This window comes from Giraffa tippelskirchi, chromosome 9, assembly GCF_054371585.1.
Source record: "Giraffa tippelskirchi isolate mGirTip1 chromosome 9, T2T-mGirTip1v1.2.pri, whole genome shotgun sequence".
NCBI lineage: Eukaryota > Metazoa > Chordata > Mammalia > Artiodactyla > Giraffidae > Giraffa > Giraffa tippelskirchi.
The window spans coordinates 107,664,524-107,686,630 of NC_137283.1; the positions used below are offsets into that span (position 1 = coordinate 107,664,524).

Sequence of the window (22,107 nt, forward strand, 5' to 3'; positions counted from 1 at the left end):
CTGTGTATCTTTAATTAACATAGAGTGAAACTCCATGTCAGCGGTTGTTTTTAAGCATTGATAAAGTCATTATTCTGTGATCTTTTTTTAAAGACAAATTTTACCTTCTGCCATTTGGAGAGCCACAAACCCCTGTTTGGTTGAGATGCAAGTCATTGAGTCAAGAGCCAGACCGTGCTGGGCCTCTGCTAACCTCAAAGTCAGAGCCACTGGTTATTTACCCTGTACTAATGAAAGGGAAATGGAATGATTCTAAAACAGGTAACCCATTCAGAGTGGACTTAGAATCCTTCTGACACAATGTATTTAAATATGGGTGTTACTCATATTTGGCAAATTGATTTCAAGCCAAATGACTAGTTATATTCAAGGGCTAGGATGGGCCCAGCCTGGAGGCTGCCCTGGTTTCCTGAGCTGGACCTGGCTCAATTCCCTGCCAGCAGAAAGAAGGCATTTCCCCTTCCCTGCCTGCTTCTCATCTCAAGCTGGGAGCGGTGTGTATACAGGTCTTACTGGGTCTCAGAGGGTTTCCAGACAATGCAAAGTGAGAATAAAGAGAAGGAGAGAGCCATAGGGTCCCCAGCTCTTTCCAGTCCCATTAATTTCTCTGTTTTGTGAGTGTTTCCAGTGTAACGTGTCACTCCCTCTAAGCAAGAAACAGTCTCTCAGGATGCCAGCCTTTCACTTGTCACATTAGATCAACACTGGTGTGGTGTTGGATAGACCTGGGTCCCATACCAGCTCTGCCACCTGCTGTGTAACTTTGCCATGGGTGACCCTCGGTTTCCTTTTCAGTAAAACGGGACATTTGTGATCATTGAGATTAATATTCATAGTAGACGTTTAATAAAGGAAAACTGATGTTTTATTAATATTAACTAGTTGAATGACCTTGGAAGACTGCCTTCACATTCAGCTGTTTCCTTATTGGGAATATGAGGAAGTTGGTACCAAAGGTCTCTTGAGCCCTTTTTCAAAAGCACTGAGACAGTTCTGTGGGTCCTTTCTCCAAGGCATTCTTGAATATTGGGGAACCAGCCTCTCATTTACACCCTTCTCACTTCCGCCTGTCTTAGTGGTCCAACACCCCCAGCCCCACCCCAAGACCTTCTTGCTCTCTCATTTCTGCCGCTGTGGAAGCTGCAGATTGCCGAGTTTCCAGGACTTTGAGTCCGTGCCGGATGCCCTCAGCCCGGGTCTAAGTGCAGATTGGTTGAAAGGTAGGTGGACACCGAGCTTGGATCCATCGTGGAGTGCCCGGGCCGTGAATCTCCTCGTAGGAGAGGTGAAAAGGACGCAGATGCTTCGGCGCTACCCAACAGCTTCTGCAAACTTCTTGCTCAGTGCGAACTCCAGGGCTCGGAGGTGGCAGCTCAGTAGGTACTGCGCAAGGGCGCGTTGCCTCGCCCGCCTAGGAAGGACAAGCTTCTAGGCGCAGGCTCTGGAATGGAGCCGGAGGCCGCTAGTGTGCTGCCGGGCTCCCGGAGCCTCCGCCGCTGGTGTGCTGCCGGGCTCCCGGAGCCTCCGCCGCTGGTGTGCTGCCGGGCTCCTGGAGCCTCCGACCCTCAGCTTAAGCGACCCGGCTAGACTGGCCCGGGGTCTCCCGCCCCTAGCCCGAACACTGCGTCTGCGGCGCCACGCCCTCGGGCGTCACCCTGCAGCCGTGGGCGGGCCCCTGGCTGCCCCTAGCCGGGGATCGCCGGCTAATGAGATGCTAATGAGGCTCCAATAAAGTCTGCCGGCCGAGCGTGCTTGGCCGAAGCCCACGCCCAGCTAGACTCTCCGGCCGGGCGCACCGGCCTGCAGCCCTCAACCCCGGGTTTTGGTCCGCGCCTCCTCTGCCTCCTACCCCTTCTTCCTCCTCCTCCTCCACCCCCTTCCTCTGTCCCCGCCTCCCAACCCGCCCGGACTGGGACGCCCTCCTGGCAGAAAGAGACCCCTACGGGCTCCTGAGGCCCCGGGTAAGTTGTCCAGCTGCGCCAAATGTGCGCCCCTCGGCCCGCGGGGTCCCGGGGTGGGGGTAGGGATGCGCCTCCTGGGAAATGTGGCTCGAGGCCCTCGTGAATCCCGCCTGGCCCGTCCGGCGCCGTCTCTCTGCGCCTCCGTCCTACCCAGCCCCTCCCAAACTTTACGGTCCGAAGTGTGAGTACTCCCAACCGCCCGCTGCCAGTGGTCCAGCTCCCTCCATCCTTCTGGACCGCCCAACCGCTCGCTTATTCTTTGTCCCGATGTTTCCAGATTGGGTCGCCCCTCTCCCCACTTCGCTGAGGTCTTCCTCCTTTCTACCTTCCAAGAGAAACCTTTGCTCTTACTTTCAGTCCGCCTAGTCCAGGTGACCTGCGGCGGTGATTTTAATCTCCTTCCTGGGTCTGCCCTGCTGGGCTCGGGGCTGGGACTGGTGAGCCGACTGATCGGGGTCAGGGGGATCAGCTCAGGGGTCTTCCCCCGTCTACGCCACCACCGTCCTTAACTCCCCCGTGGGCAACCACATCCCCGTACCCTCTGATTCCTCCTGGTCCCAACGTGAGAAAGCTCTGCCACCCCTCAAGTTGCGTGGGTGCCCGAGCGAGGGAGAAGGGGACAAAGAGAGGCCTTGTCTGGAGAGATTCCTGGGAGAGAGAGCAGGGATGGGGCGGGGTGCCTATGGGAATAAGAGAAGCTGGGCGGAGCGAATCCTGCTGCCCTGTCCCCCCCTCCAACCCCCTAACGGTCTTGTGGCCCACTGGAGCAGTAGCAAGTCACAGGGGAAGTATTTTGACCACAGTGAGTCAGAAATAGACCCAGCTGTTTGTCACCAGACAGATGCAACATCCTGGGGCTGTCTTTTAAGGTAGTTTGGTCGTGGGAAGTGGATCCTACGTGGTTAGAGAAGGGGCTTCCCTCGAGGCTCAGTTGGTAAAGAATCTGCCTGGATTGCAGGAGACCTGGGTTCGATCCCTGGGTTTGGAAGATCCCCTGGAGAAGGAAATGGCAAACCACTCCAGTGTTCTTGCCTGGAGAATCCCGTGGACAGAGGAGCCTAGCAGGCTACAGCCATGGGGTCCCAAGAGTCAGATACAACTTAGTGACTAAACCACCACCACCACCTCCCCTTCAAGAGGCAATGGCGAGTGCTAAGGAGGAAAACTTTGCCCCTGGCATAAGACACACCACACCCAACGGCACATGGAGTCCGTTGAGGGGTTCCGGGCACAGGGAGGCATGGGGTGAGATGAGACAGTATGTGTGCCTGGCAGCTGGGTTTGCAGATATTAGATCTGTCCCTGTCTGTACTGCAAGGAAAGCCCGTTTCCCTGGCACCCTGCCGTCTTCATGTCTGAGAAATTCCTCCAGCCTGCTTGCAGGGCCTCGCTGAAGGCTGGGTAAGAATTCCTGTCCCCTAGGGATGGAGTAGGGCCTGGAGATTCCTGGTCGAGAAGCCTGAGCTGGAGGCTCCCTGGCTTCCTGCAGGCCCCCTGGGCTCAGGACTGCTGATTTTTCTTTTCCAAACTTGGCAGATTTCACTTGAAGTGGAAGGGATTGAGGCTGTCTGTGGAGCAGCTGGCAGAGAGGAGCGGAGCCTATCCGGGTAGGACCTGGAGCTCCCTGGGGATATCACACTGCCTCCTCCTCTTCCTTTTCCCTTCCTCCTTTCTCCAGCCTCTTGCAATCTCTTCCTTTCTTCTTTCCAGCAACCACGCACCTCTGCCCCTCCCCAGGATCCCCTCCCAGGGGTCTCCATGGCTTCATCCACCTCCACCAACCCAGCGCATGCCCACTTTGAGAGCTTCTTGCAGGCCCAGCTGTGCCAGGATGTGTTGAGCAGCTTCCAAGGGCTATGCGGGGCTCTGGGGCTGGAGCCTGGTGGGGGGCTCTCCCAGTACCACAAGGTCAAGGCCCAGCTCAACTACTGGAGTGCCAAGTCGCTGTGGGCCAAGCTGGACAAGCGAGCGAGCCAGCCAGTCTACCAGCAGGGCCGGGCCTGCACCAGCACTAAGGTGTGTCGGCATTGCCTGGGGTGGGGCTTGGAGAGGGGGCGGAGTCAGAGGAGGTGGCCCACGCCATGCCAGTGCTGCCTTGTGTGTTTGCAGTGCCTGGTGGTGGGTGCGGGACCTTGTGGGCTGCGGGCTGCTGTGGAGCTGGCGATGCTGGGGGCCCGAGTGGTGCTGGTGGAAAAGCGCACCAAGTTCTCTCGCCACAACGTGCTCCACCTCTGGCCCTTCACTATCCACGACCTACGGGCACTCGGCGCCAAGAAGTTCTATGGGCGCTTCTGCACAGGCTCCCTGGACCACATCAGTGAGCACCGTGTGGTGGCCTGGAGGGGCGGATGAGCCTGGGCCTAGAGACAGGCCAGTAGGTGGGGGTGGGGGACTGCTGGGCCAGCCCAGAGGCAGGATGGTCAAGATTCACTGCAGTCAGATGGCTGTCAGGACTCAGGTCCCTCACCTGTAAAACGGGCAGTTGGACTGAGTGAGCTCTAAGACCGTCTCCAACCCGGACCAGGTACACACTGGTGTTTGGGGAGGCTGTAGGATCCTGGAGTCCCTGTCGCTAATGTCCTCTCCCTTCCAGGCATCCGGCAACTGCAGCTCCTCTTGTTGAAAGTGGCATTACTGCTAGGGGTGGAAATCCACTGGGGCATCACTTTCACTGGCCTGCAGCCTCCTCCCAAAAAGGGTAAGTACTTCTCTGCTGTTGAGAACCCCCATGTACCATGGATACCCTGGCCTTGCAAAAGAAAAAGGGTGGGCTTGGGAGTCAGCTGAGACTCCCTTTCTCACAGCCTGGCCTTTTGCAAACCCCTCTGAGCCTCATTTTGGACTTCTGTAAAATGTGAAGTATTTCTTTCCTCACCTCCTTTCCATGGCTGTTGTGAAGGTGTCATTTGATAGACAGCATATCACTGCTTTGTAAACCAAAAAACCATTTAAATGTTTATTTCATTGGATTGTCCTGGGAATATAGACACCCCTTCAGTTTTCTATATCTTTGTGCCACTCACATCCTCTGCCCCAGGGAGTGGTTGGCGTGCCCAGCTCCAGCCCAGCCCCTCAGCCCAACTGGCCAAGTATGAATTTGATGTCCTCATCTCTGCGGCTGGAGGTAAATTCATCCCTGAAGGTGAGTGATCCTTTCCCTTGAAGAAGCCAGCATCTTGAGCTCCTCCTGGGCCTTTCTAGGCTGTTACACCCCTCATCTTCCGGCCACTACCCACCTGTCCCCACCTGTAGGCTTCACAGTGCGAGAAATGCGCGGCAAACTGGCAATTGGCATCACGGCTAACTTTGTGAATGGGCGCACCGTGGAAGAGACACAGGTGCCCGAGATCAGTGGTGTGGCCAGGATCTACAACCAGAGCTTCTTCCAGAGCTTGCTCAAAGCTACAGGTCAGGGCCCTTCCTCACAGGGTTTCCCTTCCGAGTGCCTGACTGTGGCCTAGCTCCCAACTCTCCCTCTCAGACCTGTCCACAGTCCAAAGAATCCCAGACTTGTCCATCTTTGTGGTCCTGGCAGCAAAGAACCTGAGCCCCCAGGGAGTCAGCAGGCACAACTGCACTTGGCCACCCAGCATGACAAGTCTTAGAAATCTCTTGCCAAATGCATGGGCTTTTGCTTTGTGCTTCTGTACATAGGCTTTAATATAAAAGTGACATAAATTCAAAGTACAAGTGGTACTTTCAGAAGGTGTTCTAGGTTTTCTTTGGCTTCACACTACCACTCCCTTTGGAGTATATGCATCTCATTTGGAGAAGCCAGGCTGTCCTCTGCAAGCCTGTGACTGTGTGGTACACATCTCCCCGCTGCCACTCCACCCAGGTTTCTCTCTTTGCTCCTCCATCTGCTGGGCCTGAGATAGATGGTCCATGATGCCACCAGAACTCATGGGTCCCTGTGTAGGAAGGACCCAGTGCAGGCTAAGCTGTGATCCCAGCTCAGAGGTCAGGCATGTCTGGGGTATTTGGAGAAGTGACACATAATGAGAGGAGACACATCCCCTGCACCCTGCCCTGACCCCACAGGCATTGATCTGGAGAATATCGTGTACTACAAGGATGACACCCACTACTTCGTGATGACAGCCAAGAAGCAGTGCCTGCTACGGCTGGGAGTGCTGCATCAGGTGGGGCCCAGGCCCAGGCAGGGAGGGACTGAATGGTGGACCCTGGGAGGTAGGGTCCAGGCCTGGACATGGTCTCTCCCTGGGTGTGGAGGCAGTCCATCCTGTCTGCAGTGGCACTTTCTCTACCTCAATAAGCTCTTCTCCTCTGAGACTTACATGGCCACTTGAATCCTATTTTGGGCTCAACACCATATACCAGTCACAGCACTGCACTCCATGAGGACTAAGCTCAACTAGGGGTTTTGTCTGTCTCTTCCTTGCTGATGAATCGCAGAGCTTAGAATGGTGCCTGCTATGTAGTAAGCACCCTGAAGTTATCTGCTGAATGAACTAGTTGAACACATGCAATGATGCTGGGCCTGGGAGGCAGGATGTTCAAAGTCTAGTCCCAGCTCAGCCTCCAACTGCTGTGTAATCTGGGGAAGCCCATTCCTGGGGCCTCAGGATGTGTACCTGCTATACCTAAGGGAACGGGACACCGATGGTTCTGATCTGCTGGCCATGCAGGACTGGCCCGATACTGAACGGCTGCTGGGCAGTGCCAACGTGGTGCCCGAGGCTTTGCAGCGCTTTGCTCGGGCAGCTGCCGACTTTGCCACCCACGGCAAGCTTGGGAAGCTGGAGTTTGCCCAGGACGCCCATGGGCGGCCGGACGTCTCTGCCTTTGACTTCACAAGCATGATGCGAGCAGAGAGTTCTGCTCGGGTGCAGGAGAGGCACGGCACCCGCCTGCTGCTGGGGCTGGTCGGGGACTGCCTGGTGGAGGTGAGGGCTCAGTGTTCCCTGATTGGGGAGTGGCTCTCTAGGTTCCGTGTAAGGAGGCATGGGGGTTCCCTGGTTGGGGGAAGAAGCGGCCTCATGGGAAGGGGAGGGTAATAAAAGGTTTACTGTTGTAAAGGAGCTGAGGGTGGCTCGGTGGTGTCAGGGGGCACCCCCTGCTCTGGCCCTGGGGGCATGTGGGCTTGGGCAACTCTGTTGGGGCGGGCCCTCCGTTGGACTCTAACTGAGCTGTTTCTTGTCCTTCTGACCCTGCAGCCCTTCTGGCCCCTGGGCACTGGAGTGGCCCGGGGCTTCCTGGCAGCCTTTGATGCCGCCTGGATGGTGAAGCGGTGGGCAGAGGGCGCTGGGCCCCTAGAAGTGTTGGCGGAGCGGTGAGGCCTGAGTTGGGGGGTGGGGCGGGGCAGGGCTGGATGTGGGACAAGACTCAGGAATAGGTTTGGAGATGCTGGGTGAATAGATGAGGGAGTGGATAAAGGAGAATAAGGCAAAGGCCTGGTGGTTGTTGAGGGTGAGCGCTAATGGTGCTCTCCTGCTCGTGCCTGTCCCTCACCCTCATCCCCCCAGAGAGAGTTTGTACCAGCTCCTGTCACAGACATCCCCAGAGAACATGCACCGCAATGTGGCGCAGTATGGGCTGGACCCCGCCACCCGCTACCCCAACCTGAACCTCCGGGCTGTGACCCCCAATCAGGTCAGAACTCCTGGCATCACCCTCCACCCCAAGCCTTCCCAGGGCAGCTGCCCCACCCCAGGTCAGGCCTTGCCTCCTGGTCCACGCAGTCACTGTCCCTCTGGGTGAGCCCCACCCAGGCAGCCCTCCCCCATGGGCTGAGCAGGTGTGTGGTCAGCCCGCCTGGAGACCTGAAAGGGGCTGCCGTAGGTACGAGACCTGTACGATGTGGAGGCCAAGGACCCTGTGCGGAGGATTAGTGACAAGACAGACTCCGGAAAGCCAGCCACTGGTGAGCAGGCCTCCTCCAGGGCCATGTCTAAAACATTGACCGAACAGTGATGCGTAAGCACCGACAGCAGTTGCAGCCGCTGGCAGCATGGAGCAGGGTGCTGGAGCCCTGCTGGGTTGGGGGGAAGATTGGGGGCGTCCCGGAGAGCACAGGGCAGCAGCCGTTTGGCAGCCTGTGTGGAGTATCTCAGCACTTTAACCAGTGCTGGATCACTGGATGGCAGCCACGCCACGCTGCACTGTTCTCAGCTGTCCTGCCTCTTCCCACCTGGCAGACCCCAAGCCTGCCTCTCCTTTTAGCCTCTGGGCTACCCTTGCCCCTCAGTTCATAGCCTGCTGGCCTCTCTGTGGCTAGCAGTGATTTCACTTTATTCCCCCAAAAGATTTTTTTTCGAATGAGAAAATGGGGATGAAGGACGTGCTGCTCACATTGTTGGGCACTGGGTCCCTGCTTCTGGCTCCCGTACAGACCCCACAGCCAGCAGCTGGGCTCTCTCTGCAGGCTGGAGTGCTGGGTACAAGCGCAACCTCCTCTTCCTAGGGGCGGCGGGCTCCCAGGAGGAGCTGCTGCGCTGGTGCCAGGAGCAGACGGCTGGGTACCCAGGTGTCCATGTCACCGACCTGTCTTCCTCCTGGGCTGACGGGCTGGCTCTGTGCGCCCTGGTGCACCGGCTGCGGCCCGCCCTACTGTGAGTCAGGGATTGGGCTTGGCGGTCCCTGACAGACCCTCCCTTTCTTCCATGCCTCTGCGCCTCCCCCTCCAGGCAGTGTGGAATCGCAGGGGATCACCATGTAGGAGGTGGCACAGCCACTGCATCCCAGCACCATCACTTGCTAATAATCCTGCTCTAGTTGCTTCACCTCCCTAGAGATAGTACTCCTGCTCCTCTGCCCATAAGCATGCATTCAATAGGGAGAGCTTTGTGAGTGGTGGAGGCCCCCCCAAGGCCAGAAGCTGTTGTCATTGGGTGGGTGGTGGTGGGTGTGCAGCGGAGAATAAAAACCCTTCCTGTCCTCGCCTCCCTTTCCCGTTATTCCTCCCCTGCTGCTGTCTCCCCTTTCCGTGGGGTCACGTTCTGGTCTCCCACTGACCTTTCTCCCTGCTGCCCCATAGGGAACCCGCTGAGCTCCAGGGAATGGGGGCTCTGGAAGCTACTTCTTGGGCGCTGAAGATGGCAGAGCATGAGTTGGGCATCACACCAGTGTTGTCCGCACAGGCAATGGTGGCAGGGAGTGACCCACTGGGCCTCATTGCCTACCTCAGCCACTTCCATAGTGCCTTCAAGAGCATACCACACAACCCAGGTGAGCTGCAAGACTAGGGTGGGACGACAAGGGTGTGTGTGTGAGAGAGAGAGGGACAGACAGCGAGCAAGAGAGCGCCCTATAAGGGACATCCTGGAAGAGGTATCCTTTATCCTTCTGGGCTGGCTCATAGCTATCTCTTCTGGGGATATAGTATCGCCCCTGATCTCCATAACTCTCCTCACAGGCTCGGTCAGCCAAGGCTCCCCAGGCACTGCCAGCGCTGTACTGTTCCTTGGCAAACTGCAGAGGACCCTGCAACGGACCCGGACTCAGGTGGAGAGTTTGGGTGGGGTTGGGCTGGGCAGTGGGGTTCTTATGGGGGTCCCTGAGGTGATGAGGATGACATCCTGAATGGGAGGAAAGGGAGAAGTGGGGGCTCAGAGGCAATGCTTAGAATGTAGGACTTGTTGCAGGAAAATGGGGAGGATGCTGGTAGCAAGAAGCCTCGCCTGGAGGTAAATGCACGCAGGGGCTGGACAGTCCCTTCCCTGAGGTACTCTCCCATGTCCTGTCCCCCAGGTCTTGCTTGCTACCCAAGCTCCTGTACCCAACCCCCCATCCAGTCTCACTGCCTTTCCCTTCCAGTTCTTTCATCTGCACACATGACTCCCTAACTGACCCTGTCCCTTTACCTCTAGGCCTGAGCACTTACCTTTTCAGGTAGAGGCTGAGACCCCAAGTACTGAGGAGCCACCTGTCTCAGAGCCTGATGAACCAATGACACCGCCATCCGAGCAGCAGGACGTGAGCACAGGGGCCCTGTCTGCAGGCAAAGGCCTGGGAAGGGCAGGGAGGTGTGTTTCAGGGGAAGGGCAGACCTTGGCTTTGACTCCAGCTGACCTGGGACCTGGGGGTCACTGCAGGCCAGTGCTGAGGATCTGTGTGCACTTTGTGGGCAACACCTCTATATCCTGGAACGCCTCTGTGCTGATGGCCGTTTCTTCCACCGGAGCTGCTTCCGCTGTCATATCTGTGAGGCCACATTATGGCCAGGTGGCTATAGGCAGCACCCAGATGGTGAGTGGGCCTGGGAGGCATTCAGAGGGACTCTGCGTTTGGCCCTACCGGGCGGGGTCAGGAACTTGAAAGTGGAGAGGAACCAGGGTGCTGGGCATGAGGCAGAAAAACAAGCTGAAGATAAAGCTTTCTTCTCCCAAGCTCAGTCTTCTCTGTCCCCTCCAAAGCCCCAGATGTGGGGTCCTGAGGAACCAGGAGGCTGGTAGAAATTCACCAGCAAATGTAGTCTTGTCACCTCCACCTTCCCTAATAGACTGAGTATCTGATCCTTGGTCTGCCTACATCTGATGCCTCCTTCCCTCTCCCACCTTCCCAGGATATTTCTATTGCCTCCAGCACCTGCCTCAGACAGGCCACAAAGAGGATGACAGCGATAGAGATCCTGAGAGTCAGGTAAAAGCTGTGGAAGTGTGTGGTGGCGGGGTGAGGAGGAGGAAAGGGCTCTCCCGGCCCAGCAGACTGCATGGGGGGAAACTGAATGTCCTCCACTAGAGTGTAAACACCATGATGGCAGAGATCTTTGTCCTGTTTTACTTACTGACATATTTCAAGTATCCAGAACACTGCCTGACACTGTTCAGTAAACGGCACAAATGGATGAATGCCAGGGCCCACATCTGTCTCAACGGGCAGCCTCAGCCCACGCTGGGCAGGTCACTGACCACAACATTTGGTGGATTTTCTAGGACCTTCCTATGCCGAGTGAGAATAACATGCCATCAGGCCCCGCAACTCCCGTGGCCCTCCACCAAGGGACCAATCCTGTCCCAAGCCCCAGCCAGCCCACCCGTCGACTGATCCGCCTCTCCAGCCCAGAACGCCAGCGTTTATCCTCCCTTCATCTCACCCCTGACCCGGAAATGGAGCCTCCACCCAAGCCCCCCAGAAGCTGCTCTGTCTTGGCCCGCCAAGCCCTGGAAGCAAGCTTCAAGGGTTGGGGAATGCCTGTCCAGAGTCCTCAGGGTACCTGCTGGCTCAGGGTGGGGATGGGGTGGGTGGTTTTTGGATTCTTGGGACAGGGATGTGGGGCATGGGGAGGGAGGTCGTGGGGATTCCAGCCCATGTCCTCGTCATGCTCAGTTCTTGAAGCCACGGAAAAGGGGGAAGAAGAGAGTTCCTCGTCCAGTGAAGAGGAAGCAGAGGAAGAGGAAGATGTGCCTTTGGACTCAGACATGGAACAGGTTAGTGGGAAGAACCTGGCCACCTATTCTGCCCAAGCCAGCACACATCCACTAAACACACCCCTCCCCTCACCCAGGAGAAACCCACAGCACCCAGCCTCTTCTGAACCCAAATGTCTCCAAATGTCTTCTCATCTGGTCTCTTTCATGTCTCTAAGCCTCTACCTTTTCTATCAGAACTTACCCCACTTCCAGCCTAGAGTCTTTCTGGTTCCTCTGAAATAGAGCTTCCCCAACCCTTATTCACCTGACTCTGTCACAGTTTCTGTGGAACTTGGCTAAGAACTCAGGCACCATGAACAATTATCCAACGTGGCGTCGGACTTTGCTGCGCCGGGCCAAGGAGGAGGAGATGAAGCGGTTCTGCAAGGCTCAGGTGCGGCCTCAGGGTTCCCAGAGGTCCTGATGGGGTCAGAATCCTGAGACTGGGGATCAGAGCTCCTCTGGGACTCTGTTCTTGAGCAACGACCAGACTCCTGGTCCCTCTGTCTTGTACTCCTCAGGCCATCCAGCGGCGACTAAATGAGATCGAGGCTGCTCTAAGGGAGCTGGAGGCCAAGGGCACGAAGCTGGAGCTGGCTTTGAGGAGCCAGAGCAGTGAGTGAAGACAGGGGAGGGATAAACCAGGAGACCTCTGCCTCCTGGCACTGTGTTCTGCCCCCAGCAACCCCCAAACTGCTAGGTCTGGCTCACAGCAGGCTCTATTCCTCTTGCCATGACTCCTATGATCCTGGCTGGAGGCCTGACTGGCCCCCTTTCTTATCAGGTTCCCCTGAAGAGCAAAAGGCATTATGGGTGGAACAGCTGCTACAGCTCGTTCAGAAGAAAAACAGCCTGGTGGCCGAGGAGGCTGAGCTCATGATCACGTAAGGGGTGTCAGGGATGGGGAGTGGGGGACAGTGGCATTGAGTCAGGCAGGCCCCAGCCAGGTCTTTGGCCATCCTAGGCATCTGTGCCTTTTCTATTCCTGCCCTCCACAGAGTGCAGGAGCTGAACTTGGAGGAGAAACAGTGGCAGCTGGACCAAGAGCTGCGAACCTACATGAACCGGGAAGGTAGGCAGGATGTGGGGAGAGGCTGGTATTTGCACAAGCCTCATGACTGCAGATATTGCCCAGCAACAGTTCTCCAGTCTGAGTACCTCTGAAGGCTGAAATGCCTCCTGAATTGCCTCTTGAACTGAAGGACGCCAGAGGATGGGGCTCCAAGCCCCTACTCTGCACCTTCGGTCAGAGCTGCCCAACTGAGCTTTTACACCAGATTTCCTTTAAGAATGATGTTGCAGCTAAACAATGCTAGAAAACCATTAGTGTTGATGAGCCAGTTTCACAGGGTGGGAAACAGCAGGGGTTGCAGAAGTCACACAGGCAGGATTAGGCTGTGTGTCTTGTGCCTCTCTGCCACATCCTCTGTCCTCTAAGCTTCATATCCTCCCTTCAGAAACCCTAAAGACAGCTGCCGATCGGCAGGCTGAGGACCAGGTCCTGAGGAAGCTACTGGATGTGGTGAACCAGCGAGATGCCCTCATTCGGCTCCAGGAAGAGCGCAGGCTCAGTGAGCTGGCCTCAGAGCCGGGGGTCCAGGGCTAGAAGAGGGCAGGCTGCCTGACTTATCTGCCAGGAAGACCGCCTTACCCCAGGACAGCACTACCCTCTGTTCATCTGGGCTGCCTGGGAGACGGCCTCAGTGTTTAAAATAAAAAGTTTCTGACATAAACAGGACTTCTGGCTAGCTGCAGATGAGGTGGGGACTGAGCAGGGAGGGCAGACGAGTGGGAGCCCAAAGGTCTACACTGTGACAGTCACGCTGACCCCTGGCCCCAGTCACTGCTTCTACAAGGAAAAAGGCCAAGCCACAAAAGTGTCAAGCTTTATTGTTCCTCAGCTCTGTCTCCCTCCTGCTGCCCTAGGAGCAGGGCTGGCTGGGACTCTGGGCCCAGATCCTGGGCCTCCCTTGCCCTTCCCAGCACATGCTGAAGCTCGGCCCGGGTCTTACACAAGCCCTTGGCCTCCTGCACGTGGAAGAGGTAGAAGGCACCTGCCCCCAGCACCAGTCCTACACTGGGGGTCCAGAGCAGTAGAGCAGCTTCCTTGATCCATCCTCCGGCCGCCAGGGCACACAGCAGCGCCAGGAGAAGCAGCCCTAGACCAACTGCATAGCCGGCCATGGTGGCCCACCAGCGAGCTTGAGCCATGCCCTGGTCCACTTCTGCCCAGGCCTCCCTTAGCACACTGGTCAATGGTGACCTCTCTGCTGGTCCTACAACAAGGCAGGACAGTGGGGAGGCAGAATAAGGGTCAGAGTGGAGGGGGTACCTGTGGTGGGGAAGGGCCAAAGAGAAGGATGCGGATGACTCACCATGGGTAGGGCTGGGCTTGTGCTGGGGGGGGCTGTGTCTCACACACAGAGTAGCCATCAGGGCCTCATGATCAGAGAAGGGGGGGCCGCTGTAAGGGTCATGGCCTGTAGTAGTTTTCAGAGTCTTACAGGAGATGTATAGCCCAGACACTGCCTAGGAAAACGGCCGAAGAGAAACTTCTATTTGGAAGTGTGTCCAGAGAACCAGTTCCTGGCTATCCATTCTCCAGTTATCAGTGACATAAGACTAGACTAGCTGGACAAAGGATCAGCACAGGCTGGTGAGAGATGAAGAAACACAGTGGGTGCCACGGGGAGAGGCCTGACCTTATAAAGTACATAGTCGATGCGGATGCCCAAGGGAAATGGCCCCAGCTCCTGTTGCTTGACGTAGCAGTTTTTGGGTACCATTGTACAGCCTTCTTCAGAACCCTAGGTGAAGAGTGGGCTTGAGTGAGGATGCAGGGGAAGGAGGAGGGAAAGAGGCTGAGGGTGTAGGTGGGGAAGTAATTAGACAGGTTCTCACCTTGAAGTCCCGGGTCTCCAGATAGGCATCATGCAGCCCGGTCCACTCCTTCAGCAGCCGGCAGCCCAGGTCCTTTGGGTGCAAGTTGAGGTCCCCACACAAGAGAACCACATCAGCCTTCTTGGATGTGTGGCTGGAGGAACCAAGATGGTGAGGCAGGAATTCTTCCCTCATCAGTTCTGCCCTAAAAGTGGGACCTTACAGCCACCCCTCAGTCCCTGGATCCCACCCTATTTCCCCTGTTAAGCCCAGGCTCACACACTGGATGAACTGGGCCAGTTCCCAAGCTTGGGCCACACGATGTGCTAGGTAGACGTCTTTCTGTCGATTGTACTCAGCATGGAGCTGCACAAGATAGAGGAGACAGTAACAGATGAGACTCAAGGTCCTAAGAACAGGTGTAAATCAAGTTTGTCTGTCACTTGGCATGGTGCTTGGTAAAATACGTGTGAACTTTGCCTACTGGCCTTAGGAATCCTGCCCCCACAACTTACCCCAAGGTGACTCCACCAAAAGCATCCCCTCTCTCCCTCCCAGAACCCGGCTGCCTCTCCCAGCCCTAAGCACTGTGGGCTTCACTCACGTGGGTCACGTAGGCATTGAGCACCAATCCACTTAGATGGAATACCAGCAGCCCCACGGCCTTCCCACAGAACCAGTCACAATGATGGATCTGCAGGCAGGAGTAGGACAGAACTCAGAGCACTGCCACCCTCTTTCTGCCCATCCCTTGCAATCCTAGAAGGTTACCTCCTTTACTATGTGTTAGTGGAGGGGGGAGGGTGGTGGAAGAGTTCAGAGATCAGGCTCACCATGTAGGGGTAGCCATTGAGGGTGAAGACATGCTGGGTGAATTCCTGGATTGGGTGTTTGGAGAAGACACAGAGACCACTGCCAATGATGCCGCTGAAACCCAAATCCTGGTTAGCAGTCACAAAAGCAGAAGAGAAATACCCAGCCCTCCCCCCCTCCCCTTGTCTCCCAGCTCTTATCAGCTACTTTTTTTTCTCTTTCTGCAGCTGATGGAAGCTCATGTGTTAGTTGCTTGTGTGGGGTGATAGGACGGCCTGATAGTAAGTCTGATGAGCTGTAGAGCTAGATGTTCCTCATTCCACCTTCTCCTGCTTCCACACCCAGAGAAGAGGATGCTGGGGGAGAGGAAGCAGGGTGCAGGCAGCATAGGGAGGAGGAGCTGGCAGGGCCAAGCACCTCAAGGTCTGAATCTAGGCTTCCAGGACAATTGGCTGCTCACCTCCTGAAGTAGTGTGCAGCTGGGTAGGTGGGCAACAGCTTCTGTCTCAAGTACTGGAAGTCCTGTTCACTCCACACCTGGGGGAAGGGGTTAAAGATACCTTCCCGGCCCTTCCCCCTGGGAGAGCGCCCCCATCCCCGCTGCCGCCCCTGCAGCCAGGTTCCGCACGGCCCCACCTCCTCCAGTAGAGCTAGGTCGAAGCTCTCCATGTTTAGAAAGTCTCCCAGGCGCTTCACGCGGTCGGCGCGATGCTTGCTCAGGTAGGGAATGCCCCTGAGGACGAGAAGCGCAAGAGGGGAGGTGACAGCTGCGGGCGCTCGACGCTCGGCGCTCCGGGGCAGTACCGAAGTTGGGGCCAGGGACCGGCCGTGGAGGTGCGGGTTGCCCCCAGCATCCCGAAGCTTAGGGCAGGGGAGGGCCGTGGCCCGGATGTGAGGAAGGCCTCCTTCCTCTGACAATACGGGTGTGGGCGGGACGCGGCCCCAGACCCGCGTCAGGGGGGCGCACTTACCAGCAGTTGAGGTTAAAGACCCTCAGTCGCAAGGTGAAGTTGGGCTTCATGGCGGGGACTCTCGGCGGCGCGGGACAGTTCCGCCTCCAGAGCGACGGCCGCGACGGGGACACGGGCGGGCGGCGCTCCTCCCGGGGCACTGCGTACAGGTGGCCGCCCGGCTCCCGCGCTCCCCGGAAGGCCGCGGCGCCCTAATGCACGCGCCTGGGGGCGGATTCCCGCGTTACCCAGGCAACAGGCCGGCGGGGGCCCAATCTGGCGGCGCGCCAACCCGGAAAGGCGCTCTGCCGTGAAGTCTGGCGCTGACCGGAGGCAACGGCCGCGCTGGAAGACCCTGGGCGGGGGCAGAGGAATCCCAGAGGCGGGGACGGGGGCCGCTCTCAGAGGAGGTTCTGGGGAGCGGCGAACCGGACTGAGGCACGCGGGACGTGGGCTCCGCGTTCCTTTTCTCCGAAGCTCTTCCCTGGTGGCGGCCGCCTACAGGTCCTCTCCCGCCTCTCCGCCGGCTCAACAGCAACGGGAGCAAAGTTGATGAAAGGCCGGGCCTTCACCGACCGCCCCGCCCCCTCTTCCCCTCGATAGGCGGGGGCGGGGCCGCGCAGTGGTTGCCCTGGTGACGCGCAGTGTTTGTGATCTGAGGAGTCCCCACGCGCAGGCATGGCGAGCCAGCAGCAGTCGGTTCCGTGCATCTCGCGGTCGCCACCCGAGCAGCCGCTTCAGGTGAAGGTGGTGGGGCTTTTCAAGAGCTCCAGCTTTCAGATCGCGAAGAGCGCCGCTGAGGTAACTGCGAAGAAACCTCAAGTGCGACCCGCTTCCCGGTCTTGCATCACCTGGGGGCGGGGGTCGAGGTTCAGGGAGGGGTTGTCCCGGCTGGGGTTGGCTGTGTCAGGATGGATCGGAGCGTGCAGGTGGCAAGTGCCGGTCTGGGCAGGAGTTCCACTTCGAGAAGGGCTGCCTTTAACGGGAGATTCGAGTGAAGGAATCGTTCAGACCCTTGCTGGGAATTAAAGGTGATTCCTATCTATACATTAACACATTTTATCCCACATTAATTTTTAATTGAAATTATAGCTTTTGAAACTCCGTGGAAAAAATATTACCATATAACTTCATAAAATACTTAACAAGCAACATTATCATTAATTGAATGTCACTGAAAACACAGTTGATTATATCTACTATTTATACTAAATTAAAAATATTCTAATCGAAAAAAATATTTCCATATAACTAGCTGATTTTTTACAAATTCCTTCCCCAAATGATTTTTGAAAGCTATTCATTTGGGGGGAGTTGTTTTTTGTTTTTCTTTAAATTTTCTATAGCAGTCACTTCATCCCAGTCGAATTAGCTGCTTAAGGGATTTCTTAACAAATGACTCCCAAGTGCTCTGGAGAATCCAGACATTTCTTTGTAAACATGCAGAACATTGTAAAATGAAAAACACTTTAAGTAACTGAAAGAATTTGGCCAGGTCTGCAATGCTGCAGCACTCCTATAACCTGAACACAGGAGAAATGTGGAAGTATGTGAAATGTTGAAATATAAAATTTAGCAGGTCTTTGGGGTTTGCTCCAGAAATGCTGTTATAAGATTAGGCCAAGCTTCTCTCCTTCAAAACTACACTAGACTACAGGACAATGCCTTATTAAAGTTTGTATCTCCCAAAGTACCCAGCTGGATCACTTGACACAAAATGTTCCCAAATAGAAGAATCTTAAGAAATTCCTAACTTCTTGCCTGCTCCAAGTCCACAGAGTTACAGTTTTGAGTTTATATCAAATCAGGAAATAGTGACTAATTTGTGAAATAGGTGAAGTCTCAAGATGAAGAGAACAAGTGATGAGAAGTCTGAAAATAGTCTGTGTTAGCTGGGCTGATGGGATCAGCAAAGTTATATGGCCCACAACTGTATTTAATGAGTTGTAGGGATTTTTTTCTCTTGCTTTTTCTTAGCTCCTTATCTGAAGGAGAATGTTTTCTTCATACTGTAGAGAAGATGTTGGCAGATCGTTTTTTGTAAAGTCCATACATAAAATTGTTAGGCCTTTGGAGCCACAGGCTCTCAGTCATGACTACTCAACTCTGTCCTTGTGCAAAAGCAGCCACAGAAAGTTTGTAAATGAATGGTGGTTTTCCAATAAGACTTTTATTCTGGACAGTGAAATTAGACTTGTATATAATTTCACATGATGTGAAGTGATTCTTCTTGTGATTCTTTTTTAACTGTTTAAAAATCTAAAAATCATTCTTAGTTCTCAAGTCTTACAAAAACAGGCAGTGGTCCAGATTTGGCCCGCTGATCAGTTTGCCAACCCTTGTCAGAGAGGACACTAAGTCAAGAAAACAATGTCTATATTATATTATATTATATTAGTAATGTTGTTTTTCACTTTCTTAAGCTTTTGCCTCAGTTCAGTTCAGTTGCTCAGTCGTGTCCGACTCTTTGAGACCCCATGAATTGCAGCACGCCAGGCCTCCCTGTCCATCACCAACTCCCTGAGTTTCCCCAAACCCATGTCCATAGAGTCGGTGATGCCATCCAACCATCTCATCCTCTGTCGTCCCCTTCTCCTCCTGCCCCCAATCCTTCCCAGCATTAGGGTCTTTTCCAATGAGTCAACTCTTCGCATGAGGTGGCCAAAGTATTGGAGTTTCAGCTTCAACGTCAGTCCTTCCAATGAACACCCAGGACTGATCTCCTTTAGGATGGACTGGTTGGATCTCCTTGCAGTCCAAGGGACTCTCAAGAGTCTTCTCCAACACCACAGTTCAAAAGCATCAATTCTTCAGCACTCAGCTTTCTTCACCGTCCAACTCTCACATCCATACATGACCACTGGAAAAACCATAGTCTTGACTAGACAGACCTTTGTTGGCAAAGTAATGTCTCTGCTTTTAAATATGCTATCTAGGTTGGTCATAACCTTCCTTCCAAGCAGTAAGCGTCTTTTAATTTCATGGCTGCAATCACCATCTGCAGTGATTTTGGAGCCCCCCAAAATCAAGTCTGACACTGTTTCCACTGTTTCCCCATCTATTTCCCATGGGGTGATGGGACCAGATGCCATGATCTTAGTTTTCTGAACGTTGAGCTTTAAGCCAACTTTTTCACTCTCCTTTCACTTTCATCAAGAGGCTCTTTAGTTTTTCTTCACTTTCTGCCATAAGGGTGGTGTCATCTGCATATCTGAGGTTATTGATATTTCTCCCGGCAATCCTGATTCCAGCTTGTGTTTCTTCCAGCCCAGCGTTTCTCTGGTGTACTCTGCATGTAAGTTAAATAAGCAGTAGCTCTATTTGAGTATGAAAATATATCAATGTAAATTCAGTTAGTTCTGTGTTAATAAAGGATCCTTGAATGGAAAGAATCCTTTCCAACGTGATCACTTGCAGGCAATCTCCGATACCTAATTAACTGAAAGATTTAGATTTATAAAGAGTAGTATTACATAATATAGTTCATTCTGGAACAAATTATGAAGAAAGTATGATTAAGTATGCTTAATTTGAAAACTCTTGGGCTTATTAGTTATACCAGGTGGTCCCTCAGTGAGAAACAGCAGTCATCTTGCATGACTGCCTCAGACAGAGCACAGACACTAGAATTGAGAAAAAGGACACATCAGCTGTTGGTTGGGTACAGTGGTCTAGGAAGGCAATGGCCAGATTGCTGTTGCCCTCTTCTGCTACCCCTGGTCCCAAGGCAGGGTACTCATGTCCTGGCTTTCTCTGCCTTGGACTATCCACCCTTGAGGAAGTGTGGTAAGCCAGTGTCCCCTTAGACTATGACAGAAGCAGCCAGCTGACACTTTTCCCTGTTGGTTCATTTACTCCTCAGACCTGCTCAGAAAAGTGTTGCCTAAATGTTATTGCCTCAACTGCCTTCTCTTGCTTTAGAAGAAGACAAACTATAACATTAAAAGGAGCATTAACATTTAAAAAAACTTTTTTTTTTAACAGGTATTGTTAATCAGAAAGAATTTTCTGATTCATACAGACAAAACAAAGTACATTAAGTCAATACATGCTCAGTATCTAGACCAAAACATATTTAATATTTACTTCTCTTTTCCCCAGAGGCTATAACCACAACCATATCTTTGGTTATTCTCCATGTCAGTGAATTAAAGTAATAACATTTTTTTTTTTAGTTAAAAGTACCCATGGCTCCACTGAGGTGTAGAGCCTCACTCTACACCTCTAAAAGGTGTAGAGCCTTTTTCCCTCCACTGAGGGAAAAACTGGTTCTAAAAGAACATGGCAGATCACAAAACTGTTGGTACAAACTCATTTGTTCACTTGTTTATGCAGTTGCTATGTGTGGATGGTCTACTATGTACCTGATATTGAGGCCAGTGGGAAACTAAGACATAGTCTTTGCCCTCAAGGAGCTTATTTCCTTCAGATGAGAGACAAGTGTGGCCTGGGGAGGGACTTAATAGAGGTAAGCACAGGCCCCTCTGGGAGCTGGCAAGGGGCATCTAAGCCAGACTTGGGTATACACTGTGTAAAACTTCCTGAAGACTCCATAAAAATCAGGGGGAATGATTTCTACTTTAAAAGAGAATATACTCTAATATAATATTCTATTTTGAAACCTAGAGTCTGAAGAGGAATTATCCATCCAAATTTGAAGATCCTATAATAGTTCCTGTTCAAGAATTTGCATGGGATCAGTATATACAAGAGATAAAAAGGGTAAAGGATATTTGGGGTATGGGAAATGAGCAAAGTTTTGCCTGAATTATTTACCTATGCATTGCTTTGGAAAAACTGAAGCAGTAATTTTCATACAACTAGATTTTATTTCTCTAAATTATGCACTTTTCCTAAATTATTTCAGTCATTTTACCAAGCTGATATTAAGAAAAGGTAAAACACTTCCAGGATTTTCTTTTGGAAGGCAAGCAATAAAGGTAAGTTTGACACTGTCAATGCTGCTATTTACTCTTGCTGATGACCACCCCTTTCCCTGCATATCACCTAGTCCTACCTTCCTGTGACACCCTGGCACTCAGGTTACTGTGGCTTGGCACTCTTTTAGGCCCGAATTCAGGAAGGTTTCAGTGGTGTCCAGCACAGATACAGCAGGAGAGCATGTGGGGTTTCAGGGGAGCTCTGAGGGCAGGCATCAGCTTCCCACAGGATAACCATGTCCAAATAGGAGCTTCCTTCTCTGCACTCTCCCTGATAATAGTACCCCTTAAGGACCCCAGATCCTAAGGTTGGCAGAGATTATCCAGAAATGGCAGACTGGTTTCCTCTTGAGTGCCAACCCTAATTAACTGGTAGTGCTGCCTGGAACGTGTGATATGAAGGAGTCTAAGGTGGCATCCTGGCTCTGTTACAGCTCGTGTTGGGGCAGACTGGAATGGATACATCTGCTTATCACCTCTGGTCCAGTCCTGTAGAGAGTCCCAGTCCTGGTTTCCCTGCCCCACCCCATCTCTCAGTGGCTGATGAGATCGCATTTCTCCTGACCAGAGCAGTTTTGATTGTCCCGTGTTTGACTGCACGAGGATGTCCTGTGATTATCATGCAGACTGTGTTGCTTTACAAGATCACTGTAAACGAGTCTCATACCATTTTCACAGCCACAGTACATTTTCATTGTAATTCAAATAGAAATATAACAAACACTTAACCTATGGTGCTTATTATATGCCAGGCTCTATTCTAATGACTTCTATAAATATTAACTCTAATCATTACAACAGCTATGGTGACCAATAGTCCTGGTTTGCCTGGATTGGAGGGGTTTGCTGGGATGCACAAATTTCATTGCTAAAGCTGGGATTGTTGTTGTTCTTCAGTTGCTAAGGCGTGTCTGACTCGGTGAACCCCCTGGACTGGAGCCTGCCAGGCTTCCCTCTCCTTCACTATCTCCTGGCGTTTGTTTGGTCCATCGAGTCGATGCCGCCATCCAACCGTCTCATCCTCTGTTGTCCCCTTCTCCTTCTATCCTCAATGTTTCCCAGCATCAGGGTCTTTTCCAATGAGTTGGCTCTTTGCATCAGGTGGTCAAAGTATTGGGGCTTCAGTTTCAGTATCAGTCCTTCCAATGAATATACAGGGTTGATTTAAGCTGGGATGGTCTGAGGCAAACCC

General features: G+C 53.5%; 3 protein-coding genes across 16 annotated transcripts in view; 2 read left to right on the plus strand and 1 right to left on the minus strand.

The window, feature by feature from the left end:
- The first annotated feature begins 1,681 nt into the window (after positions 1 to 1,681).
- On the plus strand, positions 1,682 to 13,065 carry MICAL1 (microtubule associated monooxygenase, calponin and LIM domain containing 1). 6 transcript variants are annotated; one of them, XM_081526714.1, is made up of 27 exons: positions 1,682 to 1,961; positions 3,280 to 3,362; positions 3,498 to 3,568; positions 3,672 to 3,977; positions 4,071 to 4,278; positions 4,555 to 4,659; positions 4,999 to 5,103; positions 5,214 to 5,369; positions 6,003 to 6,103; positions 6,611 to 6,868; positions 7,139 to 7,254; positions 7,448 to 7,574; positions 7,764 to 7,845; positions 8,386 to 8,533; positions 8,959 to 9,149; positions 9,337 to 9,425; positions 9,566 to 9,607; positions 9,813 to 9,896; positions 10,016 to 10,169; positions 10,486 to 10,562; positions 10,856 to 11,132; positions 11,250 to 11,350; positions 11,613 to 11,726; positions 11,854 to 11,947; positions 12,117 to 12,216; positions 12,331 to 12,404; positions 12,790 to 13,065. In XM_081526714.1, the coding sequence occupies exons 4-27, from the start codon at positions 3,720 to 3,722 to the stop codon at positions 12,936 to 12,938; spliced, it is 3,210 nt and encodes a 1,069-aa protein (XP_081382840.1). In that variant the 5' UTR covers positions 1,682 to 1,961; positions 3,280 to 3,362; positions 3,498 to 3,568; positions 3,672 to 3,719; the 3' UTR covers positions 12,939 to 13,065. The 6 variants fall into 6 exon arrangements, with proteins under 6 accessions (XP_081382840.1, XP_081382839.1, XP_081382843.1 ...); XM_081526715.1 differs by lacking the exon at positions 1,682 to 1,961 and adding an exon at positions 2,239 to 2,332 and having other exon boundaries at positions 3,285 to 3,362; XM_081526713.1 differs by lacking the exon at positions 3,280 to 3,362.
- A 140-nt stretch (positions 13,066 to 13,205) lies between these two features.
- Positions 13,206 to 16,563, minus strand: SMPD2 (sphingomyelin phosphodiesterase 2). Of its 2 annotated transcripts, none has more exons than XM_081526797.1 (10): positions 15,997 to 16,563; positions 15,662 to 15,758; positions 15,486 to 15,562; positions 15,046 to 15,139; positions 14,817 to 14,906; positions 14,496 to 14,578; positions 14,234 to 14,366; positions 14,035 to 14,139; positions 13,708 to 13,861; positions 13,206 to 13,608 (listed from the first exon to the last, which is right to left on the minus strand). In XM_081526797.1, the coding sequence occupies exons 1-10, from the start codon at positions 16,044 to 16,046 to the stop codon at positions 13,220 to 13,222; spliced, it is 1,272 nt and encodes a 423-aa protein (XP_081382923.1). In that variant the 5' UTR covers positions 16,047 to 16,563; the 3' UTR covers positions 13,206 to 13,219. The 2 variants fall into 2 exon arrangements, with proteins under 2 accessions (XP_081382923.1, XP_081382924.1); XM_081526798.1 differs by having other exon boundaries at positions 14,234 to 14,305; positions 14,492 to 14,578.
- Positions 16,564 to 16,616: 53 nt separating this feature from the next.
- PPIL6 (peptidylprolyl isomerase like 6) overlaps positions 16,617 to 22,107 on the plus strand; it is a 35,704-nt gene continuing 30,213 nt past the window's right edge. For 3 of the 8 annotated variants that reach the window (XM_081526799.1, XM_081526801.1, XM_081526805.1), the window contains exons 1-2: positions 16,617 to 16,776; positions 20,602 to 20,697. In XM_081526799.1, the coding sequence (XP_081382925.1) occupies positions 16,654 to 16,776; positions 20,602 to 20,697 (219 nt within the window). In that variant the 5' untranslated portion in view covers positions 16,617 to 16,653. Of the gene's footprint in view, positions 17,007 to 20,601; positions 20,698 to 22,107 lie in introns of all 8 variants that reach the window. The other 5 variants (XM_081526800.1, XM_081526803.1, XM_081526807.1 and 2 more) reach the window with 3 other exon arrangements.